At 38.7% G+C, this 27,326-nt stretch overlaps 1 protein-coding gene across 1 annotated transcript; it reads left to right on the top strand.

Moving 5' to 3' along the window:
* The first annotated feature begins 399 nt into the window (after window positions 1–399).
* nr1d4b (nuclear receptor subfamily 1, group D, member 4b) lies at window positions 400–14,019 on the top strand. The gene is made up of 6 exons (XM_024427422.2): window positions 400–1,246; window positions 9,130–9,435; window positions 9,536–9,769; window positions 11,313–11,866; window positions 11,986–12,382; window positions 12,488–14,019. The coding sequence occupies exons 1-6, from the start codon at window positions 1,231–1,233 to the stop codon at window positions 12,682–12,684; spliced, it is 1,704 nt and encodes a 567-aa protein (XP_024283190.1). The 5' UTR covers window positions 400–1,230; the 3' UTR covers window positions 12,685–14,019.
* The last annotated feature ends 13,307 nt before the right edge of the window (window positions 14,020–27,326 follow it).

The following is a 27,326-nucleotide window of genomic DNA, read 5'->3' as shown; positions in this document are numbered from 1 at the left end:
CGCTATATGATAAGAAAACTTGAGGCGCATGTACTGAGATGAGTCCCTCCAGCGGAGCTCAATGACCTAAATTCAGATCCATGTTTATGCGCAAAAAACTTGGACATCCGGGATGCCTACGATGTGCCTTTACAGAAAACGTTGCTATTTGATGTGTTTTTTCATAACTGATGTTGACCCACATTCTCATCATGCCAATTTCCGATGCTGAGATTCTGGCAAAAACAGAATCGCTTCTGAAGGCAGAACGTGTGGAGAGGAGGAAGGGTGGAGGGAGCGGTAGTCACGGTGAGCTCCGCCTACTTCAATGTGCTAGCCCCCTCCCTCCCCCTTCTTATCACAAGGCCTCTGACATTTGCATAGAATGTGTGTCAGTAGGACATCGTGTTCGGTGGCTCACATGCCGCGCGCACATGCAGCGGAGCTTTACCAGCATTCCAATGTCGAGTGAGTCTAACTGTCTCGCCTCCACTCTAGCTCTCCACCAATGAAAACGTGAGAACGAATAAAGAAAGGTGGAGTAAAAGAGGTGGATGAGATATTCTAATAGAGCGTGACATAGGCATACAGAGAGAAAAAGAGAGAGAGAAAGAGAGAGAGAGAGAGAGAGAGAGAGAGAGTGTAATTCCTACCATACAAAACCTACGACAGAGATTGAAAGGAACAAAAAAAAAACGGGGGCCAAAAAAAACTGGTCACATTTCTCAGACACCTGAAAACGTGCTGGTTAGTGTGGGCGAAGTGGATTGCCTATTAATGGGTGGGTGTGCTTAAACTACTCCCACACTTATGTCTTTGGAGATGTTGATGGTGACTACACTGGCACTAGAGCTGAATGCTTGGAATTTATTTTCAAAGAACGTTTAGTTCAGCCTACTGTACATCACACGACCTACGGACACCAAGCGAATCAGGCTACGGGCAACAAAGGCACTGAACCTGTTCGCAATTACGCACATTGGAGACGATTTGTAACTATTTCGCCAAACCGAAACCTGTTTAGGTTTTGCTCAACTTTAAATCAGTTTTGATATCTTTCACACTTGACGGGTTTGAAGGACCTGCGCACAGTCTCATTGCTTTTGTCATTGGGATTGGCTACCAACTCTATGCTTTCTTGGCGGTTCATGACTGTATAACCTATATCAACGAAACTCCTCATTGACGCAGAGACAAACCAACATTAAATAATTTGAATATCGTTTATAAATCAACCAAACACCGGAAAACATGGAAAACAGCCCTGGTGAGTTTCATTACGTTATTACCAATCTATGCTATTGTCAGTTGTAGGCTAAGGTATCAATATATTTGCCTATACTGTACTTGTAAATTAACACTACTGAGTAAATGTAATATGTACTATGTTGGCATTTTCCTTCACTGTGTTTGGTGCATAGGCTATACCTTGCGTGCGTAATGGTAATACGCAGGGCAGTTCCTGTGATTATCTTTTTAAAATGTTATTATTTGCGAATGAATGAGTTGATTGTTCATGTCATCATGTATTTCCAGCGGCTACGCTGCATATCCATATAAATTGATACATGAATGAAATGTAATTTATGAAGCTTGATCCATAAACCTGAAGGTTGCCAAGCCTTCATTGAGTTGTAGAGGTTCTCAAACCTCTCCTCGGGGACACCCAGCCCTTCCATGTATTTGATCTATTCCAGAGCTAGCACACCTGATTCAAGCAATGATTTATATATACACTAGATGACTAATAGGGGGCGCTGTGTTGAAGCCATTTCGCCTCCATCTTGGCACACCCACACCGTTGTAAAAAGTATTTGGGAAGCTATATTTTACCTTTATTTAACTAGGCAAGTCAGTTAAGAACAAATTCTTATTTTCAATGACGGCCTAGGAACAGTGGGTTAACTGCCTGTTCAGGGGCAGAACGACAGATTTATACCTTGTCAGCTTGGAGGTTTGAACTTGCAACCTTCCGGTTACTAGTCCAACGCTCTAACCACTAGGCTACCCTGCCGCCCTATAGAAATGTATGATGTATTATTTGTCAACATTCGTTTTTGTCACATGTATTATATTACAGACACTGTAATGCATACTTTTAAATTATATTATGTGAGCTAAACATGAAATAAAAAATAATATACACATATTTTCCTTGAAGGTTAGGGTTTGGCCGGGGTAGGCGTCATTGTAAATAATAATTTGTTCTTTAACTGACTTGCCTAGTTAAATAAAGGTTAAATAAAATAAATAAAAATAAGTAGATATTTTTTAGAGATTACTAACCAATCATAAATACATGTAATTTTGTCCTTGAAGCATTTCATTGAAATACTGTACAATTCCATTCATTCCTATGGAGGACTGCTCTTACTGGGGAGTGCCAATATTAGTTATCCAGGGTTTATGTACAATATTGGAGTCATCTTGTCAACTAATCATCAAGCTTTTGCTGCATTTATAACCAAGTGGGAAGGTAGTATTTACCACATACAACTGGGACAAATCCACTTCAACGACCCTCCAATGCATTAATCTAATCAGGTTGCAGCAGTCTGTTTTTTTTCACCCCTGGTGTCGTAGCAGACTGCTGTAACCTGATTGGCTGAATGCGAAACGCAACGACCGGGAGTAGCATTAGCCACTTTAGCATGGTGGAGGAAAATGTTTTTATTTTCCACTTTCTCACAATTAAATCGAGTGAAGGACGAAATCGACGCCTTTGCATCCTGAATGGAGAATGTTTTGTGTACGAACCGGTCCACGGGGGATGGCGGGTGTATAGCTGGCTGCATACATTCCCTTTGGATGATAAAATGAAACAACGACTCAATATCGCCAACCGACGGCCTTTGGGCTTCAACTCATGTGCAGCACCGGTCCGACCTTACATGCTCTGTCGTGCTATACCTGGGCTATCCTTCATGTACCTAGTCAGTTTCTAATCATACAATATTATTTTATGGATATATTGTTACTTTACATCATTTGGAACAACTTTGATTATCTGTTGCGCAGATGCACTTTGTGCTTAAAGTTGCCTTGACTTGGAGAGTTTAGAATAGTTGGCGCAATCTAATCAAACCGGATGACGAGGGGAAAACAAAGCCATTCGAATCCTTTCATCAGCACTACTCCAGAAAGGTGTTCCCTTCTTTAACCTGAGATTGCGTGTGTACGGGTCTGTGACTCATTGACATAACTGGTCACGCTCCCTGTCTAGCGACTCCCCTCTTGTTCAGCGCTGCTGCGCAACTTTTTGCTCTCTCAACACGTGTCAAGAACCTATCACGCCTATTCCATAGACATGTGAGCCAAAGCAATTTATTAATGAACTGGTCATAACTTGAAGGCCAACTTTTAAGCACAAACAAGCTATTTAAGCCAGATCCAAATTAAATAGATGGGGAATAGATCACAAAAACTGTTTTATCACTATCTTCCCTGATCGATTTCATATGCCAGCAGAGCTAGTCAAAACAATTTTACCAATACTATTTAATAAGATATTCAAAAATACAAGATATTGAATACAAAAGGTATTTATGCAAATATGAATTACACTAAGTTAAATTAAATATATGTTTGGGTGCCAACCATATCCTATTGGCTAATGGATCACTGGAATCAGTGGAATGATGCCCACAAGCCCACTCAATAATGGGTAGTGGTCAACCTTAATATCAACAGATATGTTGACCAAGTTGGCCTCCATAGGATATACATTCATAGCAGTAAATTCATCTCTGGCAGGACACAATATGGGGGTGGTTCCCTAATAAAGGAAATCCCTGTACTAGGTGACTAAATTTACCACTCACTATTCTAAAGTGAAAGATATTTTAATAGCATTAATTAAATATTCAATACACAAGCATTGCATTTTGAGTCAGGTGATACTGATAATAGGAAGCAATTACCATAAACGTAATGTTATTAGCGTACACAGTGGAGGCTGGAATAACTCCAATGCCAAAGATACAGTATTTCCCCGAAGACAGCACGTAACGGGATTGTGGCATTGGTATGGAATTACCGCGCTCCCTAATAAGTATCTGAGCCATTACATGCATGGCAACCGTCTGATAATGGTGGACATCATGCTCTTGATTTACCCGAGTGCCCACGGTGCATGCCTAGCGCGACATCACGTGCATTAACTTCAGCATCCACGTGCCGCGCGTGATTCCCACCCCGCCCTTCCGAATTTATCAGTCTTTCTCGCGCGCTCCAGGTTTACTCACAGCCTTTCCGGGGGACTCCTGTTATGCCTTTGCAAGAGATTGGTCAGTGTGTCCGAACGTTTATCAGCCTATTAACTAGGTTTGTGTTCATTTCTTTACGCCGATATATTTTCTTTGGGAAAGACAACTGAATATTATTACTTATTATACAGTATATCCAATATAGCGGATATTGTGATACATTTCTTATACATCGTATCAATAGCCAAAATGTCAAGTGTTGAGGATAGCCTACATTGTATCAATAGTCCACTCATTGATATCACAAATGACTGACAAATAAACCCAACTAGCGAACTCAAAACCTTGAACATTCTGTTTGAATGGTCCTCAAGTCTGTCTGTATAATATAGCTATAATATGTTTGCCTACTTTGTCAAAGTATCTATAGGCTTCTACTCCAAGATAATTGTTAAATTGCCCTACTTCTGCCAATAATTGCAAATACTATTCTGTTTATATGCGTAACTGGAAAATATATTATTATTACTCTACTTGTATTCAATGTATTTTGTTTTTAACCAATTTTACACCTCTCTGAATACCAGTCTTATTCAGTGTAATTTATTTATAGAGTCACTCTTTCAGTAAACCACCAAACACTTACAAATGAAGGCCAATGAGATTATAGATTACACAAGGAGACAGTGTCTGGAGGGAACAAGGGAAGGAGGGAGTGAGTAAGGGTGATAGGGGTCACCAAGAGAGGGAGGGCATTGGTGTGACTCACGTTGTCTGGTACTCCCCTCCAGCCCTGCCCACTATGAGATTAGCTCACACGAGTCTCCTCACCTGATTTAAGACCTGGCCGTTTAGCTGACTTCCCTCTAAGCACTGGAGATAAAGCTGACCTCAACCTCAGTGACAGAGTATGGAGGTTCTACAACAGCAGTGGCTATGGTACCATTATATATGTGACTTTAGGACAGGGGGGAAGGTGAGAAGCTGGTTATCGGATGGGAAGGGATGTGGGCTTTACCTTGAAAAAACTCAACTCATAGTCATTAGATTGTCATGTTATAAAGGATATAATTACAATATGGTTTATGAGCTATTTGGTCTTTATACAATTAGGGTTAGAGGTAAATAAAATAAAATTCATATTTGGTTTGAAAGATATGTATTTCTGTCCAAGCTGAGTGTTTTCCCACCTGACTCTTACCTCATGGTCAAGTGGTCCATGTGCCACCCCATTACACGAGAGGGTAAGGAAGTTAGAAAAGGCGTTTCCTGATAGATATGCTATACATATGGTATGCAAACATGACACCTGGCTGATTCCCATCTAACGGTGGATGGGACTCCCATGAGAGGGGAAGGAAGGAGGGGTTAGTCACTGTCTATTTGTTTACGCTAGCTCTGTGTCATACTGCCCTACCCCACATATCACATATGACCTGTGTCATAGTGTAGTGCTCCAGGCCAAACTCAGGTTCCTGGTAAATTACTCTTTCTCTGCCATAGAGAAGGCCAGGGGTCAGGTTACCCTCACAGGGCTGACACCTGACACTGGAAACCTAACTAACAACTCAGGACTATGTGAGAATCACTGGGAACAACTTAGGTGGGTGTGGAGCCTAAACTTCACATGGGGGCTGTATGTATGTGGGGATGTGAGAGGATAAAGAGGAGTGCAATAGGGCAGTGTGTGTGTGTGGGGGGGGGATGGGGGTTTAAAGTCAGACTGTCAGGTAGCGTAGAGGAAGCCACATGCAAACAGTGAAGCCCCAGCAGAGTTCATCTCCGTCAGTCCGTGTTGACACGTGCTGGCAGAGGAATTACAATCAGGCACACTCAATTTAAGCTAAACAGACATTCCCAGCCAGCTGCACGTGTCTCCTCCAGCAGAGAGAGAAAGAAGGGAAGGCAGGAGGCAGATCTACATGATGTTTCATAGATAATTCAAGGTCCCTGGGAAAAAGGGGGTAAAGGATGCAAATATGAAATAAACTGACAGTCAAGATATTGGAGTCATATGCTATTGAATTTGCAAATTTGTCTGACCTGTATTGAAAACATAAAAGTCTGATTGAAATGATATTCAATCAGGTGTGTAATCAGTCAGATAACTACAGTTGAAGTCAGAAGTTTACATACACCTTAGCCAAATACATTTAAACCCAGTTTTTCACAATTCCTGACATTTAATCCGAGTAAAAAGTCCCTGTTTTAGGTCTATTAGGATCACCAATTTATTTTAAGAATGTGAAATGTCAGAATAATAGTAGAGAGTGATTTATTTCAGCTTTTATTTCTTTCGTCACATTCCCAGTGGATCAGAAGTTTACATACACTCAATTAGTATTTAAATTGTTTAACTTGGGTCAAATGTTTCGGGTAGCCTTCCACAAGCTTCCCACAATAAGTTGGGTGAATTTTAGCCCATTCCTCCTGACAGAGCTGGTGTAACTGAGTCAGGTTTGAAGGCCTCCTTGCTCGCACACACTTTTTCAGTTCTGCCCACAAGTTTTCTATAGGATTGAGGTCAGGGCTTTGTGATGGCCACTCCAATACCTTGACTTTGTTGTCCTTAAGCCATATTGCCACAACTTTGGAAGTATGCTTTGGGTCATTGTCCATTTGGAAGACCCATTTGCAACCAAGCTTTAACTTCCTGACTGATGTCTTGAGATGTTGCTTCAATATATCCACATAATTTCCCTTTCTCATGATATCATCTATTTTGTGAAGTGCACCAGTCCCTCCTACAGCAAAGCACCCCCACAACATGATGCTGCCACCCACGTGCTTCACGGTTGGGAGGATGTTCTTCGGCTTGCAAGCCTCCCCCTTTTTCCTCCAAACATAACGATGGTCATTATGGCCAAACAGTTCTATTTTTGTTTCATCAGACCAGAGGACATTTCTCAAAAAAGTATTATCTTTGTCCCCATGTGTAGATGCAAACCATAGCCTGGCATTTTTTTTCTCCAGTTTATGTTGATAGAGGACTCGTTTTACTGTGGATATAGATCCTTTTGAACCTGTTTCCTCCAGCATCTTCACAAAGTCATTTGCTGTTCTGGGATTGATTTGAACTTTTCGCACCAAAATACGTTCATCTCTAGGTGACAGAACGCGTCTCCTTCCTGAGCGGTATGACGGCTGCGTGGTCCCATGGTGTTTATACTTGCGTACTATTGTTTGTACAGATGAACGTGGTACCTTCGTGCGTTTGGAAATTGCTCCCAAGGATGAACCAGACTTGTGGAGGTCTAGAATTTTTTTTCTGAGATCATGGCTGGTTTATATGGATTTTCCCATGATGTCAAGCAAAGAGACACTGAGTTTGAAGGTATGTCTTGAAATACATCCACAGGTACACCTCCAATTGACTCAAATTATTTCAATTAGCCTATCAGAAGCTTCTAAAGCCATGACATAATCTTCTGGAATTTTCCGAGCTGTTTAAAGGCACAGTTAACTTAGTGTATGTAAACTTCTGACCCACTGGAATTGTGATGCAGTGAATTATAAGGGAAATAATCTGTAAGTAAACAATTGTTGGAAAAATGACTTGTGTCATGCACACAGTAGATGTCCAAACCGACTTGCCAAAACTATAGTTTGTTAACAAGAGATTTGTGGAATGGTTGAAAAACGAGTTTTAATGACTTCATCCTAAGTGTATGTAAACTTCCAACTTCAACTGTAACTGCATGAATTGTAACTCACATAACAAGGTTCAAAGGAACTGATGTAACACCCATGGGCTTGCAGTTGGACATAGCCTATGTGTAAGAATGCTTTAATTTGCTTGTTCTGTCACTGAAAAAAATCATTCAATCTATGTGGGCACGGGTTTGTGATACATATAACTTCCCTTGACTGAGTAAAACACCAAGAAAACAGCTTTGTATGTCGCCCCCTCTGGGTTTCCGGAGGCTCAGTGGAATACATGGCAGTATACACACGGTAGACTGCCCTGCCTTCCCTCTGTACGCACAGTACTAAAGCCCTCTCTCTTTCAAACGTGAGCTCCCAGCTGCCTGTTATTGTACTGCGGCTGTTGTCTACACGGGACTGCGGAAAGCGCCTTGTGAGCCCTAACAGGAACTGTGTCAGGAGTCCATGTGAGTCGGCGGTCAGGTGGCTGGCGGTTTGAGCAAGCTCCGGGCGCGCCGCCAGGGGGAAAAGCAAGGCTTGCTTTTAGAGCGAGCAGGCAGCTGGCTCCAGGCTGGCTGGCTCAGCGTACACGTGAGAGGCTGTCGCTCTTCTCGTACACAGAGCACGATCTTTACAGTGAGGGAGGGAGGGAGGGAGGGAGAGGGAGGCAGTAATGAGACATTTCCGAGTTTACATCTCCAACTTGCTTTCGAACATTGAAGAATTTGAGTGAAAACTTTGAGTAACTTATATAGCCAAGACATATTTGTATCAAAACCTGGCCATTGTGGGAATTGTTTTATTATTTTGTTTTTGTATAAATTCAAGGTCCCACATCATCTAACACTGAATTAGACAAAGCTAGAATGATAATGCTTGTTTTGAAGTCTTATATGCACATTTTGGAAAAAGACTATTGACAAATATCAAGTCGGTCCCCAGATTTGACCTCATTCTCCAGACACATTCTGACCTTATTTGACCTTTTATCGGCTTCTTTGAGACTGGTTTAAATGTCGACTACACAGGCAGGAGGTGTGTTCATGTTTGGTAATCCATCCAAGTAAAGACAGGCACCTAATCAAAATAGCCTATTGCTCAACACTTATCTGTTAGTTGACCTACCTATATTGTGTCTGTGTGCGTGTGGAACTATTTCAACACAGATATGGATATTGATCTTATGCATCTTTGCACAGATAGTTTGCTGGCAGCATAGCCTTCTGTCTGCTTCCTTGTGTCACAGTGACAGCAGTGACACTAACTGCCTCTCTCTCTTCTCGTCCTCTTTGCCCTCCAGGTGGTGTGATACTGTATGCTGGCTCATCTGGTAGTGCCAGCCCCAGCCCTGGCAGCCCCTCCAGCGGGTACCAGACCCAGTCCCCCCGGTCCTCCCATTCCCAATCCTCATCTCCTGAGCCTGTCTCCTTCCCCGAGATCGGCCCTCTGAAGAGAGAAAGAGGGGAGAACAGGGGAGGACCTTCACCCAAACTAGTCTTCCAGTTCCCTGAATCCAATGCCTCTACAACCACTACATCCTCTGGCAATACCTACGCCCACCCTATGTTGGCCAAGAGGCCCTGCGGATTCACTGGCACCTTCACCAGTAAGTACCACTTCTACTGGCTTTCTGTTTTTATTTTTTCTTATTATATTTGTCTATTATAATGTCTAACCAACCATTCCTCTCTTTGTGTACCTCCCAGAGACAGGAGGCATGGTGCTCCTGTGTAAGGTGTGTGGGGACATCGCGTCTGGCTTCCATTACGGCGTTCACGCCTGTGAAGGCTGCAAGGGTTTCTTCCGGCGCAGCATCCAGCAGAACATCCACTACAAGATGTGTGTGAAGAATGAAAGCTGCCTGATCATGCGCATGAACCGCAACCGGTGCCAGCACTGCCGTTTCAAGAAGTGTCTCTCCGTGGGCATGTCCAGAGATGGTAAGAGAACATTCCATCTATATCTGGCATCATTCTCCTTCTTCAGTCACACCTTCTCGATGCCCCATCCATTCTCTCTCTCCTTCATCTCTCCTTCTGTTCTTTCTTCCACTCCTTCTCCATCTCTGATCGATGACAGAAGCAGATGAGGAGTCCCAGTAGTCATCAGTCATGGGAAAAATAGTTGCAAATTCAGTTTATTTTTGTCAATTCATTATACCATCTGTGTCAGATTGTGTGTTTGCACATCTAAAGTCTATAACATTCAGGCTTGTAGCCTAGTGGTTAGAGCATTGGACTAGTAACTGAAAGGTTGCAACATCGAATCCCCGAGCTGACAAGGTCAAAATCTGCCATTCTGCCCCTGAACAAAGCAGTTAACCCACTGTTCCTAGGCTGTCATTGAAATTAAGAATTTGTTCTTAACTGACTTGCCTAGTTAAATAAAGGTAAAATAAATGTAATAGTCCATGTTCTAATACTGGTAAACTATTCAAATATTGTTAGATGATAGTACAGTTGGTACAGTTAGATGCTCAGCTCCATCCCTCCGCTGTATGGCATCATTTCCCTACAGGCCACCGTATACTCCTGAGATCTCTCTAAACTAGGTGATAATAAATCATCTACTTTTCTGGAGCAAACATTTTGAGGTGACCTATAAAAGGAAAACGCTAGTGAGGAGGAAAATTACCCACCATTGCGCCAATTACTGAAAAGGCTCTATTATCACAGCATAGGTGTTGCTTTTTTTTAATACCTTTGATATTTGAATATTTAATGTATGAATACAAGGCATTAATTTAAAACTACATTTTTGATGTCACTCATCTAACCCATTTTCCCTTTCCAGCTTTTTACCCTTCAGTCTCATTCTCATTCCCTTACTCCCTAACTCTCATTCAATCATCCTCTTACTCCTTCACCCTCTCAGTCCTTTACCTTCTCACTCTCCTCTACGTTGACATCTCCTCTCCTCCCTCCTCTGTCACTCGGTCAATGACGATGTTTACTCCAGCTGACCCAGTAACCTATTTTCATAGAGAAAGGAACGAGTGCTTAAGAGAAACATAGAGAGGAGCGAGGGGCGAGGTAGAAAGAGGAAGAGAGTGATCAGGATAGAGGGAGCAGGAGGGAAAGAGATTGGGGGAAGGGGTGTAGCATACAGTAGCAGACTATAAATAGCTTTGGCAGAGGAGGTGTGCTATAGAGAGGGGGATGGGAAGTTTGGAGAGATAAAGAGGGGGATGAAGGAGTCAAATGAGGAGAGGAAAGGGGGTGGTATACCATGTCATTTGATGGTTGATTGAAACAGACTGGTTATATAGAGAGGAGAGAAATCTCCCCCAGCTCTCTGTACCCTGTAGGATTAGTCAGTAATCATGCCATACAGTGATTGCACTCACAATCAGTGTCAGGGAGTAAAAGATTGAATTAGATAGATAAGTATCAGGCCACTGCTATACTAGCTCTAGTAACTGCCATCGGGAAAGTGATCAATTCGTTAGCTAACTTATTTTCCCCTTGTCCTCCTTCTCCTCAGCTGTGCGTTTTGGGCGTATCCCCAAGCGTGAGAAGCAGAGGCTATTGGACGAGATGCAGAGCTACATGAACAGCCTCAATGAATCAGCATCCATGGAGATTGACTCCTCACCTTCTTCCTCTGAGGCCCCGACCAGTCCAGAATCTGGAGATTCCATTTCCTCTGCCTACCACAACATCTTTGCCCAAGAGGATGTGAAGCCAGTAATCAAGATGGCCGTCAACATCAACAACAACAATGTCCGTAACAATCCAGCACATGAGTCTGGCTACTCTCACCCGGCACACCAAACCCACTCCCATTCCAACCCCTCTCAGGGGTACCAGTCACACCCCACACAAAGCTACCAGACCCCCTCGCGCTGCCCACGCAACAACAATGTTGACAACGCCCAGTATACCTACCAACCATCATCCAATCAGAGTCAATGCCCATTGTCCAATGGAAGCCAGCCAGCTCAGACCTTCCAAGCCAATCAAAACAGCTTTCCAGCTGGCAAGTCTCAAAACCAGACTACCTGCCCCTGGAAGTTGAGTGGAGGTGCCAAAGTTCTGGTGAGTCTCATTAAAATACTTCCTTAGTAAAAAGATTTCCTTAGTATTATTATATATACAATACACACATGACTGTAGGAGTGTCATAGAGCCATTCTAACCCTCTCCCTCTCTCTCAGGCGTGTCCCCTGAACGCATGTCCCGTGGCCCCCCGTGACCGTTCCAGCCAGCAGATATGGGAGGCCTTCTCCCAGTGCTTCACCCCAGCCGTCAAGGAGGTGGTGGAGTTTGCCAAGAGCATCCCAGGGTTCCAGAGTCTCAGCCAGCATGACCAGGTCATGCTGCTTAAGGCGGGCACCTTCCAGGTGCTGATGGTCAGATTCTGCTCGCTGTTCGACCCCAAGGAGAAGACGGTGACCTTCCTGAACGGCCAAACATACCCCCTGATGTCCCTGCGGGCGCTGGGCATGGGCACTCTGCTGGACGCCATGTTTGAGTTTAGTGAGAAGCTGGGAGCTCTAGGTCTAGAGCCTGATGAGATGGCCCTCTTCATGGCTGTGGTGCTAGTGTCTGCTGGTAAGAGACTCATAAGAGACACACTTTAAAATCTCTTTAAAAATCACATATGTTTTGTTTTGCTTTTTCACGATGCATCTAACCCTCTCTCCTCTCGTCTCGCAGACCGTTCAGGTATGGCTGACGTTGTTGCAGTGGAGCAGCTTCAGGAGAGTCTGATCAAAGCCCTGCGCTCACTCATCACCCGCCGTCGCCCTGACGACAGCACCCTCTTCCCCAAGCTGTTGCTGCGCCTGCCCGACCTGCGCACCCTCAACAACCTGCACTCTGACAAACTGCTGGCCTTCAGCATCGACCTCTAAGGGCCTGGAGAAACCACAGCCCACAGGGACACCCACTGACTACCGGACCCCCGAAAGGGGCAGTCCTCTTGGGAAACACCCTCATGATCCCTTCACTCCAGCCATAAGCCACCAGCCAGTCACCATCAGGCTCTCTTCAATGAGCTGTGTGTGCTGGAGCTGGGACTGGGACAGAAGCAGGGTTGGACAAGGTGAATGAGTGGACTGAGAGGCATCTCAAAGGAAGATGGAGGAAAAGAGGAGGGTAGAGACTCTTGAACTATGACCTCATGAACAATACTCAGAGCTGGTAAAAACCTCTAAAAGACTCATAGACTTATAGTCTGCTGAACAAGTCGGTGTGCTGTGAGTTAAATGGCAAAGCACCATCTTAGACCAACTCAGCTCCCAAAGTTGAGGGACGAGGGTCTAAAAATCCTCCATTACCCATAACTCCCGGTGACAGTGATTGAAGACCAAAATTCTGTTCCATTCCTCCTCTCTGATTCCACGCTTCACTATGTCCTTCTGTCTGCAACAGACAGACAGGGGCAAACCAGCAAGAAGGAAGGACAACCTCTTCACATGAGAAAGGGAAATACACACAAACTATATATTTTCTTCCTACACATTCACCCTACACAGGCTGTTCAATGAATAACAAAGCACTTTCCATACATCAACACACATCTGAAATCAACCCATATAATAGAGCAATAGCAATGTATAAAACACACTATTAGATCCCTAACTGACTGTGTTATACACTGTTATAATGACCTAAGCTATTTTCAAAATCACGTCATCAATCTTTTTGGACATCAAATATTTGGGATTTGATGAGAAAATGTATTATTTCCATTTGTAAGAATTGAGAGTAGGATGGATTGTATTTGTATGCTGTAATCAGGGAGATACTATTTGGACATTTTACACCATATTTGTTTTAAGGTATTCTATTGTTGTACATATTAGATATAATATTTGTGACTGGTTCCTACTCCATTTGTTTGAGTTGATTGCTGTATGATGTTAGCAACATTGAAGACAAAGCAACAGTGCCATGTTCAAGAGGCGCCCGATTGTTTGGGTGATGCAAGGTGTGCATCTACTGTATGTGTCCATTGGTCTTCCCTGGAGCATTACAAACCCCACCCCTCATTCTTACCGCAACAAGAGAGCAACCGATGGAACCATGTGCACAAACCATGTAAAAAAGTGTTTGATTTGAACCTATATTATTGAAATATAACTATTGTTAATTGATCCATGCATCACCTCGTGTATATTTTGTAAATGTTTCATGTTTAAACTTCTTCCATAGAGAACCAATATTAAATGACATTATATACTGTACTTTATCTGTACGACTCTTCTTAACTCTGACTTTTTTTGTGTCACCGACTTACATAAAAGCCGCTATTACCATTAACTCTACCAAACATGTCCTATATAAGCACACAACCTACAGATAAACACACTCATCCTCACAGAGCAGATATAACAATGAACCATGCAGAGACAGAATGCTTAGGATGCTAACCGTGTCAAAATATATTTGATAGAATATAATGTGGGTAAATGTGTCAAGTGTTTCTGAACATGACTCGGAGTAGATGAAGTCATCTGACCCAGCCCAGCGCTACTTGCCGCAGAGCCAGACACATACAGAGAAAGGTTAAAACAACGAGACGTGTCCACAGTGTAACTGACACCTGTGCTTTTCTGGAGATTAACAAAAGAGAACAGTGATTATGATTAGTGAAGAGCGAGAGAATCTGTGTGTGTGTGTGTGCATGTGCAATGCATGTGTGTGTGTGTCCTGATATTAAAAAGATGATGATCAGTGAAAGATACAGTGAGCATTCAGACCTCATCTAACATTTGAGGACCCACAAGATACAGTGCCTTGCAAAAGTATTCATCCCCATTGGCATGTTTCCTATTTTGTTGCATTACAACCTGTAATTGAAATAGATTTTTATTTGGATTTCATGTAATGGACATACACAAAATATGTGAAATAAAAAAAATGACTTGTAAACGGAAAAGTGTTGCGTGCATATGTATTCAACCTCTTTGCTATGAAGCCCCTAAATAAGATTTGGTGAAACCAATTACCTTCAGAAGTCACACAATTTGTTAAATAAAGTCCACCTGTGGGCAATCTAAGTGTCACATGATTTGTCACATGATCTCAGTATATATATACACCTGTTCTGAAAGACCCCAGAGTCTGCAACACCACTAAGCAAGGGGCACCACCAAGCAAGTGGCACCATGAAGACCAATAAGCTCGCCAAACAAGTCAGGGACAAAGTTGTGCATAAGTACAGATCAGGGTTGGGTTATAAAAAAATATCAAAAACTTTGAACATCCCACAGAGCACCATTAAATCCATTAATAAAAATAGAAAGACTTGGGGACCACAACAAACCTGCCAAGAGAGGGCCACCCACCAAAACTCATGGACCAGGCAAGGAGGGCATTAATCAGAGGCAACAAAGAGACCAAAGATAACTCTGAAGGAGCTGCAAAGCTCCACAGCGGAGATTGGAATATCTGTCCATAGGACCACTTTAAGCCGTACACTCCACAGAGCTGGGCTTTACGGAAGAGTGGCCAGAATAAAAGCCATTACTTAAAGAAAAGAATAAGCAAACACGTTTGGTCTTCGCTAAAACACATTTTGGAGACTCCCCAAACATATGAAAGAAGGTACTCTGGTCAGATGATACTAAAATTGAGCTTTTTCGTCCATCAAGGAAAACGCTATGTCTGGCGCAAACCCAACACCTCTCATCACACCGAGAACAGATGGTGGCAGCAATCCACTCCTTGTCACATTCTGACCTTTATTTCCTTTGTTTTGTCATTATTTAGTATGGTCAGGGCGTGAGTTGGGGTGGGCAGTCTATGTTTGTTTTTCTATGATTTGGGTATTTCTATGTTTCGGCCTAGTATGGTTCTCAATCAGAGGCAGGTGTCATTAGTTGTCTCTGATTGAGAATCATACTTAGGTAGCCTGGGTTTCACTGTGTGTTTGTGGGTGATTGTTCCTGTCTCTGTGTTTTGCACCAGATAGGACTGTTTTGGGTTTTCACGTTTCTTGTTTTTGTATTCAGTTGTTCATGTGTACATTTACGTATTAAAAGAACCATGGACACTTAAAGTGGCATTATTAAAGTGACTAGTGATCCATTTATTAAAGTGGCCAATGATTTCAAGTCTGTATGTAGGCAGCAGCTTTTCTGTGTTAGTGATGGCTGTTTAACAGTCTAATGGCCTTGAGGTAGATGCTGTTTTCAGTCTCCAGGGTCCCAGCTTTGATGCCCCTGTACTGACCTCGCCTTCTGGATGGTAGCGGGGTGAACAGGCAGTGGCTCGGGTGGTTGTTGTCCTTGATGATCTTTTTGGCCTTCCTGTGACATCGGGTGCTGTAGGTGTCCAAGAGAGCAGGTAGTTTGCCCCCGGTGATGCGTTGTGCAGACCGCACCACCCTCTGGAGAGCCTTGCGGTTGTGGGTGGTGCAGTTGCCATATCAGGCGGTGATACAGCCTGACAGGATGCTCTCAATTGTGCATCTGTAAAAGTTTGTGAAGGTTTTAGGTGACAAGCCAAATTTCACCACAGTGTCTGTGTTGGTGAACCATTTCAGTTTGTCTGCGATGTGTACCCCCAAGAAACTTTCTACCTTCTCTACTGCTGCCCCTTCGATGTGGATAGGGGGGTGCTCCCTCTGCTGTTTTGACATTGAGTGAGAGGTTGATTTCCTGACACCACACTCCGAGTGCCCTCACCTCCTCCCTGTAGGCTGTCCAGTCGTTGGTAATCAAGCCCACTACTGTTGTGTCGTCTGCAAATTTGATGATTGAGTTGGAGGCGTGCATGGCCTCGCAGTCATGGGTGAACAGGGAGTACAGGAGGGGGCTGAGTACTCACCCTTGTGGGGCTCCAGTGTTGAGGATCAGCGAAGTAGAGGTGTCGTTTCCTACCTTCATCACCTGGTCATTAAGTCCAGGACCCAATTGCACAGGGCAGGGTTGAGAACCAGGGACTCAAGCATAAATATGAGCTTGGAGGGTACTGTGGTGTTGAATGCTGAGCTATAGTCAATGAACAGCATTCTTACATAGGTATTCCTCTTGTCCAGATGGGATAGGGCAGTGTGCAGTGTGATGACGAATGCATCGTCTGTGGACCAATTGGGGCGGTAAGAAAATTGGAGTGGGTCTAGGGTGACAGGTAAGGTGAAGGTGATATGACCCTTGACTAGTCTCTCAAAGCACTTCATGAAGTGAGTGCTATGAGGCGATAGTAATTTACTTAATTTACCTTTGCCTTCTTGGGTACAGGAACAACAGTGGCCATCTTGTAGCATGTGGGGACAGCAGATTGGGATAGGGAGAGATTGAATATGTCCGTAAACACACCAGCCAGCTGGTCTGCGCATGCTCTGAGGACGCGGCTAGGGATGCCGTCTGGACCGGCAGCCTTGCGAGGGTTAACACATTTAAATGTCTTTCTCACACCAGCCACGGAGAATGAGAGGTCAGGTGATTGTGGAAGCCAGGTCATCTGATCACCCATGACTGCTCTCCTTCTTGGTCAAATAACACTTACACAGCCTAGAGGTTATTGTCCTGTTGAAAAACAATAGATAGGCCATCTAAGCGAAAACCAGATGGGATGGCGTATCGCTTGAGAATGTTGTTGTAGCCATGCTGGATAAGTGTGCCTTGAATTCTAAATAAATCACAGATAGTGTCACCAGCAAAACACCATCACACCTCCCCCTCCATGCTTCACGGTGGGAAACATACATGCAGAGATCATTCATTCACATACCCTGCATCTCACGAAGACACGGCAGTTGGAACCAAAACTCTCAAATTTGGACTCATCAGACCAAAGGAAAAATTTACACCGGTCTAATGTCCATTACTCGTGTTTCTTGGCCCAAGCAAGTCTCTTCTTATTATTGGTGGCTTTTAGTAGTGGTTTCTTTGCAGCAATTTGACCATGAAGGCCTCATACACTCACTCCTGATACACTCTCCTCTGAACAGTTGATGTTGATGTGTCTGTTACTTGAACTCTGTGAAGCATTTATTTGGGCTGCAAACTGAGGTGCAGTTAACTCTAATGAACATGTCCTCTGCAGCAGAGGTAACTCTGGGTCTTCCTTTCCTGTGGCGGTCCTCATGAGAGCCAGTTTCATCATAGCACTTGATTGTTTTGCGACTGCACTTGAAGAAACTTTCAAAGTCCTTAAAATGTTCTGGATTGACTGACCTTCATGTCTTAAAGTAATGATGGACTGTCATTTCTCTTTGCTTATTTGAGCTGTTCTTGCCATAATATGGACTTTGTATTTGACCAAATAGGGCTATCTTCCATATACCACCCCTACCTTGTCACGACACAACTGATTGGCTCAAACACATTAAGAAGGAAAGAAATTCCACAAATTAACAAGACACACCTAATTGTAACGCATTCCAGGTGTCTTGTTCTCATGTCTCATGAAGCTGGTTGAGAGAATACCAAGAGTGTGCAAAGCTGTCATCAAGGCAAAGGGTGGCTACTTTGAAGAATATCAAATATAAAATATATTTTGATTTGGTAAACACTTTTTTGGTTACTACAGGATTCCATATGTGTTATTTCATAGTTTTGATGTCATTCTACAATGTAGAAAGTAGTCAAAATAAAGATAGACCCTTGAATGAGTAGGTGTGTCTAAACTTTTGAACAGTACTGTGTATATACTCGCCTCGATCTTGGTACTCACCCACCATTGTAAAACATATTTTGGAAGCTATAAAAAAGGAATTTATTAATGTCTACATTTGTGTTTGACAATTTTAATGTATGATTATATTACATATACCTTAATGCATAGTTTTAATTGATATTATGTGACCTAAACATTTAAAAAATATATATATAAAAGCATTTTAATGCTTTAATTATTTAGATAGTACTAATGTTACTGTCTTCACTACAACTACAAAAATACTTAAATATATATATGATTTTGTTTGAATTGAAATGTGATAAATTCCCGTGGAGGACTGCTTCTTCTGGGGAGTGCCAATGTGGCCAACACAACAGTGGCTTCAAACCTCTTATTGGCCAATACATAGCTTTCGCATTCCAGGGTTTATGTAAGTCATTGATCCCGTCCCTTACAAATAGTGTAGTGCTTTCACATCAGACAGATATGAATTAAAGTACTTTATGGCAGTTTTATTTTTGAAAATGTTTGCATTGAATTACCAGCCAGACATATTCACTCTGGCACCAGATTGATGGCTTCTTTACCTGATTTTACCCTAAAATACTGCAGTTTGTCAAGAAAGGAAGCCTAAACCTCCCAAATGTTTTTCAGCTAGAGAGAGCAGATTTGAAAGGTATAAATAGCGCCAAGCTTTGGGAACAGAATGTACAGTGTAGAACACTGCACTGTCTAGAACACACGGCACGAAAACAGGTCTTCATGCGCCACCTAGTGGATGATTACAGCAGAAGAGATAGCAAGTGCGTCACAGACTACATAACATATGAATGATGTAATTCTAGAACTGAAGTTTATCAAGTAAGAAAAACAATACTGTGAATGACTAAACTACGAAAAGTCAATCGTGCATCAATTATGAACCAATATAGTCGGTTCCACTCTATGGTAAATATTCCCTGCAGTAGCTATTCATATTTTATGAATCCCCCCTTATCTGCTCTTTGCACAGTAAAAGAGAAACAAGCAGTTGACATAACAACAGAGGGACTCAGAGAGACAGACAGACAGACAGACAGACAGACAGACAGACAGACAGACAGACAGACAGATAAACAACTACACTAAATATGGCCCAGCAATGTCATGGTCACGAAATGCAAAAGTCTCTGAAGCTGGAGTCTTACATCTCCCTCTTGATCCCTGTACCTGTACACAGCCAATCTGTAAATAGCACACCCAACTACCTCATCCCCATATTATTACTTACCCTCTTGCTCTTTTGCACCCCAGTATCTCTACTTGCACATCTATCACTCCAGTATTAATGCTAAATTGTAATTATTTTAGCCTCTGTGGCCTATGTATTGCCTACCTCCCTACCCTTCTACATTTCCACACACTGTACATAGATTTTTCTATTTTTATTTTATTTTGTGTTGTTTACTGTATGTTTGTTTATGTGTAACTCTGTGTTGTTGTTTTTGTTGCACTGCTTTGTTTTATCTTGGCCAAGTCACAGTTGTAAATGAGAACTTGTTCTCAACTGGTCTACCTGGTATAATAAAGGTGAAATAAATCCCTTTTTTTTTTTTATGTTTCAACCTCAACAGAAAATAACTCTTGGTATCCATCTTGCAAAAGTCTCTAGATATTTCAATGATCAAATTGAGCTCTTTAACAGAGAATATCATTTCCCATCAGGGTTTTGTGTATTCTTACAGTAATGTAAAGAACCATACAGCAGAGTATGACACCATAACCATAGCTATAGAACGTTTTACATCTATGACCATAACTTTACAGATGGTACACTGACACCATCTAGCGGTCGTAATGAGCATGACACAGCAAGCTGCTGACTCGATTGGAGTAGGATTGCTGCTGGGTGCTGATCTAAAGTCCGTTTAGTCCCCCTCCCCCTCTTAATGATTAAAAGGGCAATCCGCAGATGCTAAATCCATTTTTGGACTTGTAAATTCATTACATACTCATTGATTAGAGTAGAGGAATATTACTTATTAATGCCTCATGTTTTATGCCAATTTTTGTAAACATTGTAAATGTATAAAACTATAATTTTGTCCGTGCATTAATAGCTCTGTCTACAAATTTAAGAGTGGTTACATTTCTCCAGGTCCATCCGACAGCTTTTTTACCAAAACAGAGGTGGGGTAAACGTTTTGGTATTGTTTCAACTGCAGAACGCCCCTTTAAGGTTAGGATTTAGGTCGCTCTTGAAAAACCTTCTTCTCCCTTTTCTTCTCCAAATGTAGGGTTTTCAGAGGTTACATTCGCCCACATTTGGCTCCATGTGAACTAAAATGCCGATGCTAGTTAGATAGCTAATTAGCACAGGTGGCCGCCTATGTTTTCCGTCTGTCTTCCGTAAACAAGCAATGTAACGTGGACATAATATGTATTATGGGCGTGTGGGATAACTAACCCTAACCCTATAAAAAAGTGTGTATCAATTTAACCAGTGAGATATCAGCGATGATTTATTTTCAAAAAAACAAAAGGTTAGGGTTATGGTTAAGTGTTCCCAGATGGCCATATCTCCATGTTACAACGTGTGTTTGTGGAAGACAGACAGAGACAGAGGGACCACTTGTACCAATTAGGTATCTAGCATGCTCCAAACACCAGTGTGTAACGGGTCTGTTTTGGCTGCCAGAGCCAGTCTACCTCTGAAAATAACATATAAGGTCCTTGGACCTGAACTAGTAATGGTAGGATCCTTAAGAGTACATGTCTTGGGCTAGTTCTCACTATGTCTAGGGGTTTTAGGCCTGACATAATGTTCCTTGACCTGTCTGAATGTGTGCATATAAGGTGGAAGTAAGTAAGCATAAGTGAAGATAGTTACATTATAGTTAAGATGAAGATAGTTACATCTGCCAATTGTCCAAGGGGTTTGTTTTTAGTCGGGTCAAAATTTCAGACAAAATATCCACAGGAAAGTATTATTAAATCGACTTCAAAATGTGGGTGGAAATCAATACTTGTTCGCTCATCAGCTAAGGCAGTGCACAAGAAGTACATGCACCAGATACATGCATACAGTGCTTTCGGAAACTATTCAGACCCCTAGACCTTTTCCACATTTTGTTACGTTACAGCCTAATTCTAAAATGGATTAAATCTTTTTTTTTTGCCATCATCAATCTGCACGCAATATCCCATAATGACAAAGCAAAAACAGGTTTTCAGAAATGTTTGCAAACTTATTAAAAATTTAAAAAACTGAAAAATCACATTTACATAAGTATTCAGACCTTTTACTACTTTGTTGAAGCACCTTTGGCAGTGATTACAGCCTGGAGTCTTCTTGGGTAGGACACCACAAGCTTGGCACACCTGTATTTGAGGAGTTTCTCCCATTCTTCTCTGCAGATCTTCTCAAGCTCTGTCAGGTTGGATGGGGAGCGTCGCTGCACAGCTATTTTCAGGTCTCTCCCGAGATGTTCGATCACGTTTAAGTCTGGGCCACTCAAGGACATTCAGAGATCTGTCCTGAAGCCACTCTTGCGTTGTCTTGGCTGTGTGCTTAGGTTTGTTGTCCTGTTGGAAGGTGAACCTTTGGCCCAGGATTTCTCTGTACTTGGCTCCCTTCATCTTATACTCAATCTGAACTAGACTCCCAGTCCCTGCCACTAAAAAACATCCCCACAGCATGATGCTGCCACCACCATGCTTCACCGTAGGGATGGTGCCAGGTTTCATCCAGACGTGATGCTTGTCATTCAGGCCAAAGAGTTGAATCTTGGTTTCTTCAGACCAGAGAACCTTTGCTGCATAACATAACATGATATCATATAACATAACATAATATCATATCATATAACATAATATCATATAACATAACATAACATAATATCATATAACATAACATAACATAATATCATATAACATAACATAATATCATATAACATAACATAATATCATATAACATAACATAATATCATATAACATAACATAACATAATATCATATAACATAACATAATATCATATAACATAACATAATATCATATAACATAATATCATATAACATAACATAATATCATATAACATAATATCATATAACATAACATAATATCATATAACATAATATCATATAACATAACATAATATCATATAACATGGTACCATAATATCATATAACATAACATAACATAATATCATATAACATAACATAATATCATATAACATAATATCATATAACATAACATAATATCATATAACATAACATAATATCATATAACATAACATAATATCATATAACATAACATAATATCATATAACATAATATCATATAACATAACATAATATCATATAACATAACATGGTACCATAATATCATATAACATAAAATAATATCATATAACATAACATAATATCATATAACATAACATGGTACCATAATATCATATAACATAACATAACATAATATCATATAACATAACATAATATCATATAACATAACATAATATCATATAACATAACAAAATATCATATAACATAACATAATATCATATAACATAACATAATATCATATAACATAACATAATATCATATAACATAACATAATATCATATAACATAACATAATATCATATAACATAACATAATATCATATAACATAACATAATATCATATAACATAACATGGTACCATAATATCATATAACATAACATAATATCATATAACATAACATAATATCATATAACATAACATAATATCATATAACATAACATAATATCATATAACATAACATAATATCATATAACATAACATGGTACCATAATATCATATAACATAACATAATATCATATAACATAACATAATATCATATAACATAACATAATATCATATAACATGGTACCATAATATCATATAACATAACATAATATCATATAACATAACATGGTACCATAATATCATATAACATAACATAACATAATATCATATAACATAACATGGTACCATAATATCATATAACATAACATAACATAATATCATATAACATAACATCATATCATATAACTTAACATAATATCATATAACATAACATAACATATAACATAACATAATATCATATAACATAATATCATATAACATAACATAACATAATATCATATAACATAATATCATATAACATAACATAATATCATATAACATAACATGGTACCATAATATCATATAACATAACATAACATAATATCATATAACATAACATAATATCATATAACATAACATAATATCATATAACATAACATGGTACCATAATATCATATAACATAACATAATATCATATAACATAACATGGTACCATAATATCATATAACATAACATAATATCATATAACATAATATCATATAACATAACATAATATCATATAACATAATATCATATAACATAACATAATATCATATAACATGGTACCATAATATCATATAACATAACATAATATCATATAACATAACATAATATCATATAACATAATATCATATAACATAACATAATATCATATAACATAACATAATATCATATAACATAACATAATATCATATAACATAACATAATATCATATAACATAATATCATATAACATAACATAATATCATATAACATAACATGGTACCATAATATCATATAACATAAAATAATATCATATAACATAACATAATATCATATAACATAACATGGTACCATAATATCATATAACATAACATAACATAATATCATATAACATAACATAATATCATATAACATAACATAATATCATATAACATAACAAAATATCATATAACATAACATAATATCATATAACATAACATAATATCATATAACATAACATAATATCATATAACATAACATAATATCATATAACATAACATAATATCATATAACATAACATAATATCATATAACATAACATAATATCATATAACATAACATGGTACCATAATATCATATAACATAACATAATATCATATAACATAACATAATATCATATAACATAACATAATATCATATAACATAACATAATATCATATAACATAACATAATATCATATAACATAACATGGTACCATAATATCATATAACATAACATAATATCATATAACATAACATAATATCATATAACATAACATAATATCATATAACATGGTACCATAATATCATATAACATAACATAATATCATATAACATAACATGGTACCATAATATCATATAACATAACATAACATAATATCATATAACATAACATGGTACCATAATATCATATAACATAACATAACATAATATCATATAACATAACATCATATCATATAACTTAACATAATATCATATAACATAACATAACATAACATAACATAATATCATATAACATAATATCATATAACATAACATAACATAATATCATATAACATAATATCATATAACATAACATAATATCATATAACATAACATGGTACCATAATATCATATAACATAACATAACATAATATCATATAACATAACATAATATCATATAACATAACATAATATCATATAACATAACATGGTACCATAATATCATATAACATAACATAATATCATATAACATAACATGGTACCATAATATCATATAACATAACATAATATCATATAACATAACATAATATCATATCATATAACATAACATAATATCATATAACATAACAAAATATCATATAACATAACATAATATCATATAACATAACATGGTACCATAATATCATATAACATAACATAATATCATATAACATAACATAATATCATATAACATAACATAATATCATATAACATAACATGGTACCATAATATCATATAACATAACATAATATCATATAACATAACATAATATCATATAACATAACATAATATCATATAACATAACAAAATATCATATAACATAACATAATATCATATAACATAACATAATATCATATAACATAACATAACATAATATCATATAACATAACATAACATAATATCATATAACATAACATAATATCATATAACATAACATAATATCATATCATATAACATAACATAATATCATATAACATAACATAATATCATATAACATAACATAACATAATATCATATAACATAACATAATATCATATAACATAACATAATATCATATAACATAACATAATATCATATAACATAACATAATATCATATAACATAACATAACATAATATCATATAACATAACATAATATCATATAACATAACATAACATAATATCATATAACATAACATAATGTCATATAACATAACATAATATCATATAACATAACATAATATCATATAACATAACATGGTACCATAATATCATATAACATAACATAACATAATATCATATAACATAACATAATATCATATAACATAACATAATATCATATAACATGGTACCATAATATCATATAACATAACGTAACATAATATCATATAACATAACATGGTACCATAATATCATATAACATAACATAACATAATATCATATAACATAACATGGTACCATAATATCATATAACATAACATAACATAACATAACATAACATAATATCATATAACATAACATAATATCATATAACTTAACATAATATCATATAACATAACGTAACATAACATAACATAACATAACATAAGCTAATCAAGCCCCCTCTCAATCTGCAATCACCTGCCGATCATTCTCAAGCCTACTGGCACTCTCAGCACCTGACCTGGTTTCTGCTGCCCTCTATAGGCATGGGATGTGGAAGTGGAAATGTACTGCCTAAACTCTAGGCTGTGCCCTTCACACTTACTAACAGGACAGTCCAATCAGGAATCCAATCACTGTTTTCCATCAGGGATATCCAGGTTGTGCTGGCAGTCCTGTTCCAGACAGTGCTACTAGAGTAGAGTAGAGTAGAGTAGAGTAGAGCATCTATTCTTTCAAACCACTCCCTCTGGCTCTGTTAAATCTTATTATGATCATGTGTGTGGCTCAACTTATTTGACTTCATAAAAAATGGTTATGTTGTGTGTGTCATGGATATGTTTGAATACTTCAGCATTTGTAAATAGGCTGGTGGTATGGCTCTTATGATTGCTCAAGAAATAAAGCACAGTGATGGCAACCAAGGACTAGGATAGATGACCACAGACAGGCATAACTGTGAGAAACAAAAGCCTTGTCTGATTTTCTAGTTTCAGTCAAGCTATGTCATACCTGAGCCACAAGGAAAGCAGATAGGAGTTTCTCACAATAACCATACTGTTGTTGACTTATGCTTTCCATGTAGATACTGTGTGATAGCAGTGGAATAGAGAGACTAGAGGTTAGATAAGACAATCGGTTCTAGAAAATGATCTTAATGAATGTTACAGCTCAAGATCAAAGGTTGTTGTTGTATGACTGTTTCAGGTGAATCCCATTATGATTCTATGTGTGGGTCGTCTCAGGAACATAATGTTCTTAACCTCTATCTCGTTAATCCTACCTGGCTGTTACTAAACTAGTCTTACACAAAGACATGATGTCACTGTTTCACAAGAGCTGTGTTTTCCTATATATTTATGTATACACAAGAGCTGTGTTTTCCTATATATTTATGTATACACAAGAGTTGTGTTTTTCTATATATTTATGTATACACAAGAGCTGTGTTTCTCTATATATTTATGTATATACAAGAGCTGTGTTTTTCTATATATTTATGTATACACAAGAGCTGTGTTTTACTATATATTTATGTACACACAAGAGCTGTGTTTTACTATATATTTATGTATACACAAGAGCTGTGTTTTACTATATATTTATGTATACACAAGAGCTGTGTTTTTCTATATATTTATGTATACACAAGAGCTGTGTTTTTCTATATATTTATGTATACACAA

Source organism: Oncorhynchus tshawytscha, linkage group LG07, assembly GCF_018296145.1.
Source record: "Oncorhynchus tshawytscha isolate Ot180627B linkage group LG07, Otsh_v2.0, whole genome shotgun sequence".
In the NCBI taxonomy this organism is placed as follows: Eukaryota; Metazoa; Chordata; class Actinopteri; order Salmoniformes; family Salmonidae; genus Oncorhynchus; species Oncorhynchus tshawytscha.
This window is presented reverse-complemented; position numbering and strand designations above follow the sequence as displayed.

What these genes read in the sequence shown, in the direction of transcription:
- nr1d4b (XM_024427422.2), top strand. An exon ending in ATTCACTGGCACCTTCACCA is followed by an intron (nt 9,436 to 9,535) that starts GTAAGTACCACT and finishes TGTACCTCCCAG; the next exon opens with AGACAGGAGGCATGGTGCTC. An exon ending in GTGGAGGTGCCAAAGTTCTG is followed by an intron (nt 11,867 to 11,985) that starts GTGAGTCTCATT and finishes CCTCTCTCTCAG; the next exon opens with GCGTGTCCCCTGAACGCATG.